This window comes from Erythrolamprus reginae, chromosome 1 (genome assembly GCF_031021105.1).
Source record: "Erythrolamprus reginae isolate rEryReg1 chromosome 1, rEryReg1.hap1, whole genome shotgun sequence".
Taxonomy (NCBI): Eukaryota; Metazoa; Chordata; class Lepidosauria; order Squamata; family Dipsadidae; genus Erythrolamprus; species Erythrolamprus reginae.
This window is the reverse complement of record NC_091950.1, coordinates 20,584,570-20,600,774: the sequence shown is the minus strand read 5'-3', so window position 1 is coordinate 20,600,774 and position 16,205 is coordinate 20,584,570. Positions and strand designations below refer to the sequence as shown.

The 16,205-nt window shown below is 40.8% G+C and overlaps 1 protein-coding gene across 1 annotated transcript in view; it reads right to left on the bottom strand.

Annotated features, from left to right (window-relative positions):
- Window positions 1–16,205, bottom strand: part of LOC139164453 (A disintegrin and metalloproteinase with thrombospondin motifs 10-like) — a 234,460-nt gene that overhangs the window by 65,283 nt on the left and 152,972 nt on the right. The window contains 4 exon segments of the mRNA XM_070746611.1: window positions 205–248; window positions 6,385–6,530; window positions 8,235–8,318; window positions 11,816–12,033. Coding sequence (XP_070602712.1) covers window positions 205–248; window positions 6,385–6,530; window positions 8,235–8,318; window positions 11,816–12,033 — 492 coding nt within the window.

The following is a 16,205-nucleotide window of genomic DNA, read 5'->3' as shown; positions in this document are numbered from 1 at the left end:
GCCTGCTAAGGAATTCTGGGAGTTGAAGTCCACAAGTCTTAAAGTTGCCCCTGTTACAGACACTACTGCAAACCCCATTTTGGACTAGTTACTGAGTTGTACAATCCCAGCCTAAATACATTTTTTCCACTTCAAAAAAATTTGCATAAAATAATTACTGTAGGCTACAATGAAAAACGTTTGATGGCACATTTTTTTACGTACCTAAAGTTCCACAGGGTTTGTTTTTGTAAATGCAAATATCGTATCTAGGAGAAAGGAAGAAACAAAGAAAAATGCCATATTAGATCAGATTCCATTACACTGATTAAGCTAGCTGTGGTTTCCGCAGGATTATTGCCTGGAAAAATAATCACCAAATGAAGAATCTATGAAAAAGAGTGGGTGGGGTATATAAGTCTAAATTTTGATGCCAATATTTGTGTTTTCATCAGCGGGTACGTTTACAACCGTCTCCTGAAAATAATGTTTGAATCTTCGGAGAGGGGCGGCATACAAATATAGTACAACTTAAACTTAACTTAAACTTGAATAAAATAAAATGGACCTTGCAATTCATCATTGAAAGCCAGGTGGATAACTTTGGGCCAGTCACTCTCTCTCAACCCACCCCAACCTACCTCACAGGGTTGTTGTTGTTGGAAAAATAGGAGAAGGAAAAAGTACAGTGTTCCCTCAATTTTTGCGGGTTCGAACTTCGCGAATGGCCTTTACCACGGTTTTTCAAAAAATATACTTCGCGGGTTTTTTCCTATACCATGGTTTTCCCCGTCATCGCCAAACTAATAATTTTTGCAAATAAATAACAAAAAAATAATAATTATTGCTAATAAATAATTATGTTTATAAATATTAGGATCACTAAGTGTCTTATTCAATGGTGAGTACCAGTAATAATGGTGAGTAAATTGTTGTTAAGGGAATGGGAAATGGTAATTTAGGGGTTTAAAGTGTGATACTGTCCATAGCCAAAAATGGTGTATTTACTTCTGCATCTCTACTTTGCGGAAATTCGACTTTCGTGGGCGGTTTCAGAATGCATCCCCCGCGAAAATCGAGGGAACACTGTATTTGGAATGTTTGCCCTCTGGAGCTATTCATAAAAATAATAAAGGCAGGGTAAACATAAATCAATAAAAATAAATTGGACCGCTGAGAGGGATTAAAGCAGTGTTTCCCAAGTAGTGGGGTGGGCCCACTTTGGGGGGGGGGGGGGCGTGACACCAGGGAATGTGATTTATTGCAGGGATTAGAAGTTTATTGCACCAAACAGCACAGAGCACAGAGCAGGAGATATGAAGTGAAGATAACAAACCCATAAGAGACACCATGGGAAAATATTTAACAGGGATGAAAAGAAAGGAGGAGAGAGATGGAGATAATGAGACAAATGTAAGTCTCCCAAAAGCTAAGAGGAATGTGTAGCGCTTGGCTTCACTGTGACTACGGGGTAAGTCGAGGAAAGGCCGGTATGTTTACTGTGTCTAAAAATGTTGGTAGTGGACAGCATGAAGCCAAATAAATGAATAAGCACATTACACCCTGATCACACTGATAAACTGCTTGAGGTTTTTCAGTGTAAACATGCTGAATACAGTGGTACCTCGAGATACGAGTTTAATTCGTTCCGGACCTGGGCTCTTAAGTCGAGCAGCTCTTATCTCGAACGACTTTTCCCCATAGGAATTAATGTAAATAATTTTAATTGGTTCCAGCCCTCAAAAAACTCACAAAGTTAGTCTAAATTATGCAGAAAGACATGTTTCTAATGAAGAAATGTACATGTACATATAAATGAATAATGAAGTTTCTTTCACTTAACTTGTAAACTTTCTTAAACTTTTAAATTTACATATGTTCAACTTCTCTGCCACCCAATCCTGTAGGACAGAGGTCCCCAACCCTTTTTGCACCAGGGACCGGCTTTAAGCGATCAAGAGAGGAATGGGTGAATGAATGGACGGAGGGTGGGAAGGAAGGAAGGAAAGAGGGAAGGGACAGGAACAGAGGAAGGAAGCAAGGAAACTTATGAAAGGGGAGAGTAAGAGAGGAATGAGTGAAGGGAGGGAGGGAGGGAAGAAGGTGGGAAGGAGAAAGAAAAGAAGAAATAGAGGAAGGGAAGGTAAAAGAGAGAAAGAAAAAGAGCAAGAAAGAAAGTGCAAGCACCCCCCCGAGCCCCCCAGGCCGGCTGCAACCTTTTAAAACACGCGCGCCGCTTCGCAGCTGTCTCCTGAAGCCGAACGCGGAAGTTAGCGTTTGGCTTCAGGAGACAGCTCCTTGGCGCTTGTATCTCGAATTTGGGCTTGTAAGTAGAACAAAAATATCTCTCCCCTCCCAGCTCTTATCTCGAGTTGCTCTTAAGTAGAGCAGCTCTTATGTCGGGGTTCCACTGTATTGCAAACAATCGTCCTGGTGGAGAGTTGGGGGGAGGGGGAGACAAAATGTTTACTTCTTCCTGGGGGTGGGGGGCTAATAGAAAATAATTGAGAAATACTGAATTAAAGGAAATTGATTTTAATTGTTGGAAACCACTCATCATTATGTTATTTATTTATTTATTTATTTATTTATTTATTCATTTATTTATTCATTTATTCATTTGTCCAATACACAATACATATGGAAGAGAATAGACATGAAGTAATATATTTAAAGATAATATGTAAAAATAGAGGAGAAGATATATGAAAGGAAGAAAATATATATGATATATACGAGTGCACTTATGCACGCCCCTTACTGACCTCTTAGGAACCTGGAGAGGTCAATCGTGGATAGTCTAAGGGAGAAATGTTGGGGGTTAGGGGTTGACACTATTGAGTCCGGTAATGTTGCACTTCTCCAAAACAGATCTCCCTTATGCCTCTTTGTAAACTGTTTTGAAAAGAACACCGTATTGCAACGTCCTGCTTATCAAGGACTACTTCAGCTTCAACCGCAACAACACAAGAGCACACAACAGATTCAAACTTAATATTAACCGCTCCAAACTTGACTGTAAAAAATATGACTTTAGCAATCGAGTTGTCGAAGTGTGGAACTCATTACCTGACTCAGTAGTGTCAACCGCTAACCCCCAATATTTTTCCCTTAGACTATCCACAATTGACCTCTCTAGGTTCCTAAGAGGTCAGTAAGGGGCGTACATAAGTGCACTAGTGTGCCTTCCGTCCTCTGCCCAATTGTCTCTCCTTTATCTCATATATCTTTTCTTCCTTTCGTATATGTTCTCCCCTATTTTTATATCTTTTCTTCTATCCTTTTCTTTATATATATTACTACTTGTCTATTCTCTTCAATGTGTATTGTGTATTGGACTAATTAACTAACCAACCAACCAACCAACCAACCAACCAACCAACCAAACAAACAAACAAACAAACAAACAAACAAAACATGTCAGAAAGGCAGATTCTATTTCAGCTCATGGAATATTTTGGGAAATTCAGGTTTCCTCTGAAAGTAACCAGAGCAACTGTTAGCCAACTGACCACTATAACATCATGGTTATCGTTTTATTTTTTATCTATTTATTTATTTATTTGTTTGTTTTGTCCAGTACATAATATAGGTATGTAAAGATATAATCATATTAATATACATGAATAAAAGATTAGAAAAACATTAGAAATAATAGTATTCATATACATGATGCTAGTTAAACATAAAGAGACAATAGGACAGGGGACGGAAGGCTTGCTGGTGTAATCATGCATCCTTGTAATTGTCTATACATTGTCCTTGCAAACAACACAGTCAAACTTAGCATCCTTAATAGCTGTCACTCCAAATGTTGGTTCTTCCTTTTTGCTGAAACTTCACCCCATTTTGTTACGTACAGATGTACATAGTATCGATTTGCATAACCGCCACTGATTGGCTAATCTAGCGGCAGGAGAAATAAACTGTTGTCAGTGGCTAGCAGACTTCAGGGAAGCCCTTAAAAGTGGCTTCCCTGCAGCCTGCCGGCAGTCTGTATTAGTTCTGACTAATAAACAATAAAGGTGCTACACTGTTTCTGTGAATCGCACTTTCATTTACGTGCGAATCAGACACATTTGATACCTCCCACCACTGCAAAAAAAATGTCTTCCTAAAAGCAATATCTAAAATATATAAATATCTGATGGAATATGAAAGACCAGAGGAGATAGTTAAAGGTACAATGATTGCCTGGGCGAAAAACATAGGCCATAATATATATATAGAGGAATGGGAACAGATTTGGAAGAGAAATATTAAATTAACAAAATCCACAATATATAAAGAAAACCAATATAAAATGCTATACCGTTGGCATCTTCCACCCAAAAGACTAGCTAAAATGCACAAAAATTACAGCCTAATGTGTTGGAAATGTAAAAACACTTCTTTCACCTATGGTGGTTATGTCCAGAGACAAGAAAATACTGGAAAAAAATAAATAATTGGTTGTGTCAAATAACAAATACAAAAATAGAATATACGCCAGAATTTTTTCTATTGGGTATTATGAGAGGTAACTATTCTAAAAATGTAAAATATTTAAGCTTGCATATTACAACAGCTGCAAGGATTGTATTTGCATAGAACTGGAAAAATCTGCAAATACCTGAAGACAATGAGATTATCAAGAAAATATACGACTGTGCAGAGATGGACAGATTGGCAATGGGACTTAATAATCGAAAAGAATCGGACTATTATGAAACCTGGACAAAATGGTACCAATGGACAAAAAAAAGAAACTTAAAAGAAGTATTGGAATAAAACATCAAGAAATCTAAAAGTAATTAGAAGACAATGTTGATAGGAATGTATATGCGATGTAGATTCATCTGTATATATGACTATGTACTTTAAAAAAAATATATTAATAAATATATTTTTTTTTAAAAAAGTCTTCCTAATTTTGTGTGGGCAACAAATGGGATATGAATATGGACAGACGGGCTAAGCTTTAATTTTTTAAGTTTCCTGGTGGTTGATCTCTTACTAACATGCGTGACTTTTGCCAAAACCAAACTAATGAACTCTTTTGCCCTTTTAAAAAACCCCAACTGCAAAGCACAGCAGGATGTTATCTGGAGATGCGGAATTTATGAGACACAGGGAAGTTTTACAAGGCAGTTGGTTCTTCATCCAAGGTTTGGCTTTATAAATATGCCCCGGGGACTTGGTGGGAAGATCCGCAAGCAATTGCTCAAGCAGTTGTGTTGAAAGACGAGACTTTCCAAGTTAGCATATTTTTCTTCCCTTCCTTATCTTGCGCATCAAGATTGAAGGGAGACAAAAAATATAATTCCCCATAAAGACGTAGTTCCCCAGAGAAACAGTGGGTATCTTGCAGGATTTCAGAGCTGAGTCAGGCAAAGGAGGATTCCAGCAAACAGAAGGAAAGAAACAGGAAGGTTTTATTTCATGAAAGTAAACTCCTCTACCTATAAATGCCTCTACAGTACTTACAAACTTTTCTAGATAAGAACTGGCTGTTCAAATTTTTTTTGCCTCTTCTCAAGAACCATATTCCACTTACAAAACCGAGCCTCCAAAACTGTAACCGGAAAAGCCTCCGTGGGGCCTCTCTAGGAATCTCCTGGGAGGAAACAGGGCTGGAAAAGGCAGGGAGAAGCCTCTGTAGGGCCTCTCTAGGAATCTCCTGGGAGGAAACAGGGCCAGAAAAGGCAGAGAGAAGCCTCTGTGGGGCCTCTCTAGGAATCTCCTGGGAGGAAACAGGGCCAGAAAAGGCAGGGAGAAGCCTCCGTGGGGTCTCTCTAGGAATCTCCTGGGAGGAAACAGGGCCGGAAAAGGTAGAGAGAAGCCTCCATGAGGCCTCTCTAGGAATCTCCTGGGAGGAAACACGGCCGGAAAAGGTGGGGAGAAGCCTCCGTTTGGCTTCTCTAGGAATCTCCTGGGGGGGAAACAGAGCCAGAAAAGGTGGGGAGAAGCCTCCATGGGGCCTCTCTAAGAATCTCCTGGGAGGAAACAGGGCCTCCACCCTCCCTGTGGTTTCCCCGATCGCACACATTATTTGCTTTTACATTGATTCCTATGGGGAAAATTGCTTCTTCTTACAAACTTTTCTACTTAAGAACCTGGTCACGGAATGAATTAAGTTCATAAGGAGAGGTACTGCTGTACAAGGATGAGAAGGGTTTTTTATACCGAGTTACTTTAGCTGGAATTATAATTGGGGTTTTATAATTATTGTTAGATTCGACTTATTTTTATTGTCTACTATTGTATTGTTTTTTTATTGTCGTAAGCTGCCCTGAGTCCTACGGGATTGGCGGCACAGAAGTTGAATAAATTAAATTAAATGAACGGCCATAATTTAAGGGCTGCCTGTAATGGCTTTTCATCCCCACCCACTCCAACCCTACCTCCCCGAAATGAGAGGTTTACCTGGTGATCAAAACCGCAGTATCATGGTTAGCGATGCCGTTGTCAGGAATGGCGTTCCCATCACTGCTGAGGCTCACGATAGCCTTCTGCCACTTGCAAAAGCTGTCCAGGGACTTCCCAGCATGATGGTTGATTTCCAGGGATGGCTGGAGAAGAAGAATAGGTCAACTTGAACATGAACGATGTTATGCGGAGCTAGTTTGCTCACCGATGATCTTTGGAGATCAGTAAAGGAGAACATTTGTAATTGCAGGATTGGGGTTTTTTAAGATTATTTTTAATATTAGATTTGTTACATTGTCTTCTTTATTGTTGTTAGCCGCCCCGAGTCTTCGGAGAGGGGCGGCATACAAATCTAATAAATGAATGAATGAATGAATGAATGAATGAATGAATGAATGAATAAATAAATAAATAAATAAATAATTCAGGGTTTGTTCAGGGTTCGTACGTTTCAAAACAGGCAAAGGTGCCAAGGAAATTTCTCCAGAAATTGAGAGGTCCTTGGTGCTCTCTGAGCTTGGCTGTTTTCACTAGCACTGATGATGTTACCTAGTTTGGTTAATGAAACGTCTGCAAGAAAACAACCAAACATAGAAGATTGACGGCAGAAAAAGACCTCATGGTCCATCTAGTCTGCTCTTATACTATTTCCTGTATTTTATCTTAGGATGGATATATATGTCTATCCCAGGCATGTTTAAATTCAGTTACTGTGGATTTACCAACCACATCTGCTGGAAGTTTGTTCCAAGCATCTACTACTCTTTCAGTAAAGTAATATTTCCTCACGTTGCTTTTGATCTTTCCCCCAACTAACCTCAGATTGTGCCCCCGTTGTTCTTGTGTTCACTTTCCTGTTAAAAATACTTCCCTCCTGAACCTTATTTAACCCTTTAACCTATTTAAATGTTTCGATCATGTCCCCCCTTTCCCTTCTGTCCTCCAGACTATACAGATTGAGTTCATGAAGTCTTTCCTGATAAGTTTGATGCTTAAGACCTTCCACCATTTTTGTAGCCTGTCTTTGGACCTGTTCTATGTCAGCTGATTTTCAGCCTTCTTTTTGGGCGTCTTTGCTCTTTCTAGGCTTCAGAAAAGCCTCCTGGAGCCTGGGGATGGCAAAAAATGAGCCAATGGGCCAACCAGAAGCTAGTTTCTGAACTTGTGGTTGGCCCATTGGTCTGTTTTTCACCATCCCCAGGCTTCAGGAGTCTTTCCTGAACCCTAGGGATGCCAAAAAATGACCCAACAGACCTACTAGAATACCAGAGGCCTGTGTGCACGCTCAGTGGGCGTAGTGGAGGGGTTATGCGCATGTGCAGGGGGCAGCAAAGGGGCACAATGGGGCAGCACAGGGGCACAATGGGGTGAAAAAATATATTCAAAAAACATATTTAAATGTTTCGATCATGTTCCCCCTTTTCCTTCTGTCCTCCAGACTATACAGATTGAGTTCATGAAGTCTTTCCTGATACGTTTTATGCTTAAGACCTTCCACCATTCTTGTAGCCCGTCTTTGGACCCGTTCAATTTTGTCAATATCTTTTTGTAGGTGAGGTCTCCAGAACTGAACACAGTATTCCAAATGGGGTCTCACCAGCGCTCTATATAAGGGGATCACAATCTCCCTCTTCCTGCTTGTTATACCTCTAGCTATGCAGCCAAGCATCCTACTTGCTTTTCCTACTGCCCGACCACACTGCTCACCCATTTTGAGACTGCCAGATTCTGTGAACCGCTTAGAGAGGGCGGTAAAAGCACTATGAAGCGATATACAAGTCTAAATGCTACTGCTATATTTAAAATAATCCATTCCTCCATCTTTGCTTTGGGAATTCCCTCCTTACCTGGTCCTCTGTCAGCAGGATAAGCCGGGTCACCAGAATGTTCACGATATTGCCCAAACTTGAGTCTTGGAAAAGTTTAGCAACCTGACCTCCAGGAAACAAGGAAACACCAGTGTTAAAAAGAAGATGGATTCAGCATCGTGACTGATCAGAAATGGCATCCTTTGCAGGGGTGGCATAATACGGAAGGACTTTGCAAGCTAAAACGAGAGGGTAGAGGAACGACCCTCTGGAACCAGCTCCCCCCAGATATCAGAGTTGCCCCCACCCTCCTTGCCTTTCGCAAGCTCCTTAAAACCCACCTCTGTCGTCAGGCATGGGGGAATTGAAATTTTTCCCTTCCCCCTAGGCTTATAGAATTTATACATAGAAACATAGAAGACTGACGGCAGAAAAAGACTTCATGGTCCATCTAGTCTGCCCTTATACTATTTCCTGTATTTTATCTTACAATGGATATATGTTTATCCCAGGCATGTTTAAATTCAGTTACTGTGGATTTACCAACCACGTCTGCTGGAAGTTTGTTCCAATGATCTACTACTCTTTCAGTAAAATAATATTTTCTCATGTTGCCTTTGATCTTTCCCCCAACTAACTTCAGATTGTGCCCCCTTGTTCTTGTGTTCACTTTCCTGTTAAAAACACTTCCCTCCTGGACCTTATTTAACCCTTTAACATATTTAAATGTTTCGATCATGTCCCCCCTTTTCCTTCTGTCTTCCAGACTAGACAGATTGAGTTCATTAAGTCTTTCCTGATATGCTTAATGCTTAAGACCTTCCACCATTCTTGTAACCCGTCTTTGGACCCGTTCAATTTTATCAATATCTTTTTGTAGGTGAGGTCTCCAGAACTGAACACAGTACTCCAAATGTAGTCTCACCAGCGCTCTATATAAGGGGATCACAATCTCCCTCTTCCTGCTTGTTATACCTCTAGCTATGCAGCCAAGCATCCTACTTGCCTTTCCTACCGCCCGACCACACTGCTCACCCATTTTGAGACTGTCAGAAATCACTACCCCTAAATCCTTCTCTTCTGAAGTTTTTGCTAACATAGAACTGCCAATGCAATACTCAGATGGTATGTCTGTATGTATGATTGGTCTCTTAAATTGGGGTTTTTTAGATTATTTTTTAATATTAGATTTGTTACATTATTTTATTTATTGTTGTTAGCCGCCCCGAGTCTTCGGAGAGGGGCGGCATACAAATCTAATAAAGAAATAAAGAAAATAAATGAATGAATGAATGAATGAATGAACGAACGAGGCATGTTTAAGGGGGAATTCGTGCTTAACCATATCTCACTTCTCCCAATATGCTCTCCTACCCAGAAGACATTTTTCATAATGATCAGTTGTCTGTTTCTATCATCAAGCACCATCCTGGCCCACCAACAGATTTCACTATCCTGGGCATTATCCTCTTTCTTCTAAATTGGGCTTCTAGCTATGAAATGTAATGGTAGTGCAATGGATAGAATGCAGTATTGCCATCTACCTCTGCCCACTGCCAGGAGTTCGAGTCTGACTGACTCAAGGTTGACTCACTCTTCCATCCTTCCATGGTCAGTAAAATGGGAACCCAGATTGTTGGGGGCAATAGACTCAAAAGCAATGACTTAGTGACTTATGAATTCACTTAACAAGTGTCTTGCTTTGCAACAGAAATGTTGAGCTCAATTGTGGTCCTTTAGAGACTGACTTTAGAGAGGGTTGCAAAGCACCGTGAAGCGGTATGTAAGCTTATAAGCTATTGTAATAACAACAGAGTTGGAAGGGACCTTGGAGGTCTTCTAGCCCAACCCCATGCTTAGGCAGGAAAACCTACATTACTTCAGACAAATAGTTATCCAATATTTTCTTAAAAACGTCCAGCGTTGGAGCATTCACAACTTCTGGAGGCAAGCTGTTCCATGGATTAATTGTTCAAACTGTCAAGAAATTTCTCCTTAGTTCTAAGTTACTTCTCTCCTTGTTTAGTTTCCAACCATTGTTTCTTGTTCTACCCTCAGGTGCTTTGGAGAATAGCTTGACTCTCTCTTCTTTGTGGCAGCCCCTGAGATACTGGAACACTGCTATCCTGTTTCCCCAGTCCTTCTTTTAATTAAACTAGCCATGCCCAGTTCCTGCAACCATTCTTCATAGGTTTTAGCCTCCAATCCCCTAATCATCTTTGTTGCTCTTCTCTGCACTCTTTCTATAGTCTCAACATTGTAATTGCTATGAAGATTGGAGAAAGTACTGGGGACTTGGAAATCTTCAGCTGCATAAAGAACGAATGTGAGAAGGACATGTCAGCCTTTGTAATGAGTTTTTTTTCACTGTTTTGCCTTTTGAAGGTCTTTGGCATGTAAATACCAAAATTCCAACCTCGGAGAGGAATTTAGGGAGCTGTAGTCCTGACATATCCAAATGGCACTAAGCTGAGAACATCTGGTAAAAAGAAAATGTGAAAATCAATACCCGCAAACGAAGAGGCCAGCGATTAGTCAGATATGGAGACCATTAGGTCACTAAAATGGGAGTAGAAAATGATGGTAGTCCTCTACTTCATTTAGCACTTCTATTTCTATTAGTTTTTCTCATCATTCCTATCATCCTTTTTCTCCCACTTAGGACTGTATGACTGTAACTTGTTGCTTGTATCCTAAGATTTTTTTATTAATATTGATTGTTTCTCGATTGCTTATTTGACCCCTATGACAATCATTAAGTGTTGTACCACATGATTCTTGACAAATGTCTCTTTTTCTTTTATGTACGCTGGGAGCATAGTTCCCTCTAAGCTGAGCAGTGAGCAATCGCTCACTTAAAAATCATCATCAACTCAGAGTTTTCCAAACCTGCCCAGAAGCCGAGAGGGAAAGAGTGAGAGGGAAGGAGAGAGAGAGGAAGAGAGGAAGAGAGAGAAACAGATAGAAAAAAGAGGGGAAGGAAAAGAGAAAGAAAAAGAATGGGAGTAAGGAAGAGAGAAAGAAAATCAAAATCTAGTTTGAAACTAGCTCAACTATTTAAGTGGCATTTTGATATTGATAGAGTTGCCCTATTATGAGCTCACTGTTATAGACACACAGTACAGTATTTTATTTTGAAATTCTCTGAGGCAAAACAGGGTGGGGTTTTTATTTGTTTGTTTGTTTGTTTGTTTATTTATTATTTCTGTGCTGCCCAGTCCCGAAGGGACTGCCGCTCAGACACTATACTTCCCCCCCCCCCAAAAAAAAAAAATTAGAGGGAACACTGGCTGGGAGCATCTGCACCAAGACAAATTCCTTGTGTGTCCAATCACACTTGGCCAATAAAATTCTATTCTATTCTATTCTATTCCATTCTATTCTAGTGACCCTTCAAAGTTGCAACAGCATTAAAAGAAAGTGACTTATAAATTCACTTAACAAGTGTCTTGCTTTGCAACAGAAATGTTGGGCTCAATTGTGGTCCTAATTCAAGGACTACCCATAGTGTGTAAGGTATATGCGAGTGACCTTGGGAGACAAACCTGCACCTAAGCTGTGGGCCCACCTCCTGCCTCCCAAGGACCTTCTCACGCAGCATTCTTGGTTATAATACTTACAATATTCATGATAGCCAGGATGTATTCCTCTATGTCTCGCCGGCCATGGTAGCCCACCATCATCTTATCAGCCACCACAAGAGTCTCCACATAACGCTCAGTGCTGACTGACCTCTTCAGAGGCAACTGTCCCCTTTGAGAAAAGTTGCCTAGGGTCTTCGAAGGGGAGGGTTTCAGGGTCCGCGACCACCAGGTTCTACTTTTCCATGGCTTTTCATCTGCAGGGAAATAGCAATGACCAGGATGGTAGTATTCACTTACCTCCCCTACCGGTTCGCAAATAAGCCGGGGTGGCGCAGCAGGTAGAGTGCGGTACTGCAGGCCACTGAAGCTGACTGTAGATCTGCAGATCAAATCTCATCACCGGCTCAAGGTTGACTCAGCCTTCCATCCTTCCAAGGTGGGTCAAATGAGGAGCCGGATTGTAGGGGCAATAGGCTGGCTCTGTTAAAAAGTGCTATTGCTAACATGTTGTAAGCCACCCTGAGTCTAAGGAGAAGGGCGGCATAAAAATCGAATGAATAAAATAAATAAAATAATGTCAGCCCATGTTCGCACATGTGCACACACAGCTCTTCTAAAATTATACACATTCAACCTCATTTATTGCGATAGGAAAAACCATACCCAGAGCTCAGAAAGGGAAAAAAGAAAAAAAATTCAAAAATTTTCTACCAGTACTGTATACTTTTTTTTTCTCTCAGGAAAAAGTTTTTTAATTTTTTTCCACACCAATCACATATGCAATATAATATACCATCAATCTTAAAATACCATACAATAAGAAAATGTTTGAATTGGGTATTCATAAATAATTATTCAAATTTCTTATATGTGTTTAAAAAGCTATTAACTAATAGTTTCTTTTAGCTGCTTCTTATCTTATTACATCTGATCATTTAGACCATCATACTTCAATCTCCTCGATATATAAGAGGGCGGGCAAATATTTACTGACCCCTCGAATCCTGGACACAAACTGTTTCAACTCCTACCCTCAAAACGTCGCTACAGAGCACTGCACACCAAGGCAACTAGACACAAGAACAGTTTTCCCCCGAACACCATCACTCTACTAAACAAATAATTCCCTCAACAGTGTCAGACTTTTTACTAAATCTGCACTTCTATTTCTACTAGTTTTTTCTCATCATTTCTATCACCCTTTTCCTCCCACTTAGGACTGTATGACTGTAACTTGTTGCTTGAATCCTAAGATTTTTATTAATATTGATTGTTTCTTCATTGCTTTTTTGACCCCTATAATTAAGTGTTGTACCACATGATTCTTGACAAATGTCTCTTTTTCTTTTATGTACGCTGAGAGCATCTGCACCAAAGACAAATTCCTTGTGTGTCCAATCACACTTGGCCCAAAAAAATTCTATTCTATTCTAATCTAATCTATTCTATTCTTTTCTACTCTACTCTCTATATAATTAATATCAATTTCTGTGTACTTGACCAAACTATCTATCTATCTATCTATCTATCTATCTATCTATCTATCTATCTATCTATCTATCTATCTATCTATCTATCTATCTAGTCAGTCCAATAAATGAGGGTTTTAGTGGGTATATATCTATATACACATAGTAAAATACATGATGAAGGTTATAGAGGAGATACCCATAGTAAAATATATCTAAGAAATAATAGAAAAGAAGGTATAGTAATAGAACATATCAATGAAAGAGTAGAAGAGATACTGTATAGGAATAGAAGAAAGGTATAGGAGATGTAGGAGAGCAATAGGACAGGGGATGGAAGGCACTCTAGTGCACTTGTACTCGCCCCTTACTGACCTCTTAGGAATCTGGATAGGTCAATTGTGGATAGTCTAAGGGGAAAATGTTAGGGGTTAGGGGTTGACACTACTGAGTCAGGTAATGAGTTCCACGCTTCGACAACTCGGTTACTGAAGTCATATTTTTTACAGTCAAGTTTGGAGCGGTTAATATTAAGTTTAAATCTGTTGTGTGCTCTTGTGTTGTTTTGGTTGAAGCTGAAGTAGTTGCCGACAGGAAGGACGTTGCAGCATATGATCTTGTGGTCAATACTTAGATCTTGTTTAAGGCGTCTTAGTTCTAAACTTTTCTACCGGTTCTGCGTACCTGACCGTACCCTCAGGAGCCCATCCTACTTATTCGGTTGCGGGTGTTAGTTGCAACCCTGACACAGACTTCCTGTGCCTACGGCCTCTCTGGATTATCCATTATTATTCAGAAAGAGGCACGCAAGTTGGGTTTTGCACGAAACATCAACAGTAAAACCGAATCTGGAACGGAAGGAGGCGAGGTGGTGTTTGATGGTAAGGACCTGAATGCAAAAGCCCCCACTTCTTGTTCCAAGATTACATTTGTCCAGTAGTTCTTGTTTTCCAAGAAACAAATTGGAAACAGATTTTCCCTACCCCCCTCCCAAACCGGGGAATATAATGCAGTATCAATACACAAAGGGTAAGCTTGGCAGCTTTAATATGAAAAAAATGTCAGACATCCAAGGTCATCTGGCTTGCTCTCCTCTCCTCCTTCCGGAAACTGGGAATCTAATCCCATGAATTCCAGCATCACAATTTAGAGGTGGTATGTGTCTTTTCCCCCTTTTCCCTGGCTGCATTTCAAACCCACAGCTACATCCTCAAACCAAATGTCTGCTGGAGTAAAACATTTTAAAACGAGCTGGATGGCTTTTAAAGTTTCTGCCTTAATGTTATTGACATTTGTGGTGTCCCCTATATTTAATCTAATCCAGCCTATGAACTACCCTGAATTTAATTCAAAGAAGGAAAAAAAGTGTGGCTTTGTGATTGCCAATAGGAACTTGAATAACAGTCCTACATGTGGATAATAACCTTCTGTTGCCCCCCAGCCACTCTCACTTTGCATAATTTTTGTGTGCTTTGCTAATCATAGGAAGGGTAGAAAATATGTTATTCAATTTTAAAGCCCTACATGGTGTTGCGTTTGGGCTTGGGCCAGCCGTTGCTCCCACAGATGGGAGAGATGCGGCACAAAGTGAGTGCGAAAGCCTGGCTGACAGCCAGGAAGACGTGGCAGACAGCCAGGAGGATGAGGCCACTGGTTCAGAGGAGTTGGCAGACAGCACGCAGGACTCAGCAGACAGCCCAGGGGATTTGGCATGCAGTCGCTCAGACAGTCTATCGTCCTTGGATTCCTCTGCAGACCAATTCATAGACATGCGTAGCCGAAGAGCTATGCAAAGGGGGGCTCAATTGAAGGATTATTACAGGTGATCAGAGTAGCACCTGGGCTGGGTGTGGTTCCCTTAATGAGGGCTAAAGGTATAAAAGGGAATAGAGGCACAAGGCAAACTGTGGCTGTTTATCTGTGTTATTTTGTGGTTCCTGCTCTGAAGTTTCTGTTCTGTGCCTTTGGATTTCAACCCAGCCTTTTCAGGCACGTGGGAGGTGAAACCTCTGGGACTTGCTGTTTGCTCTAAAGATTCAAAGGACTCCTGAAATGTTTCTGCTCCATGCAGGTTGTCTTTGTTTGCTTTTTCCTGTGTTTTGTATGCGGCTGAATTATGCCTTGCACTATCATTATTGCCTGACATGAAGGACTGTTTTGGTTGACCCTTTTTTGTTTGTTTAATACAAGTTTGCTGATTAGAAGGGCACGTGTGTGTTTGATTTCTTTTCCTTGGACTGTTGCGCATTGCCTGAGCCCAGTCAGGCAGAACACATGGTATTGGATCAGATTACTTACTTACTTACTTACTTACTTACTTACTTACTTACTTACTTACTTACTTACTTACTTATTCGATTTTTATGCCGCCCTTCTCCTTAGACTCAGGGTGAGAACAATAGTGGGGCTTCCTAGATTCGCCCACGTCTCATCAACACTCTGCAACCTGCACTGGCTGCCAATTAGTTTCTGGTCACAATTCAAGGTGTTGGTTATGACCTATAAAGCCCTACATGGCACCGGACCAGAATACCTTTGGGACCATCTTCTGCCGCATGAATCCCAGCGGCCGCTAAGGTCCCACAGAGTTGGCCTTCTCCAGGTCCCGTCGACTAAACAATGTCGTCTGGTGCCTTCTCTGTGGTGGCCCCGGCCCTCTGGAATCAACTCCCCATGGAGATTAGAACCGCCCCCACCCTCCTTGCCTTTCGCAAGTTACTGAAGACCCACCTATGCCGCCAGGCGTGGGGTACTTGAGGTATCCCCAGGCTAATGTGATTAACTTATGTATGGTATACCCTATTTCCCGGAAAATAACATGTACCCCGAAAGTAAGGCATGTCAGAGGTTTTGCAGAATTTGCTAATATAAGGCACCCTCCCGAAAATAAGGCGTAGTCAAGTTTACATACGGTACAGTGGAAAAACATACGGTACCATTCAAAGCTGTTCATAGCG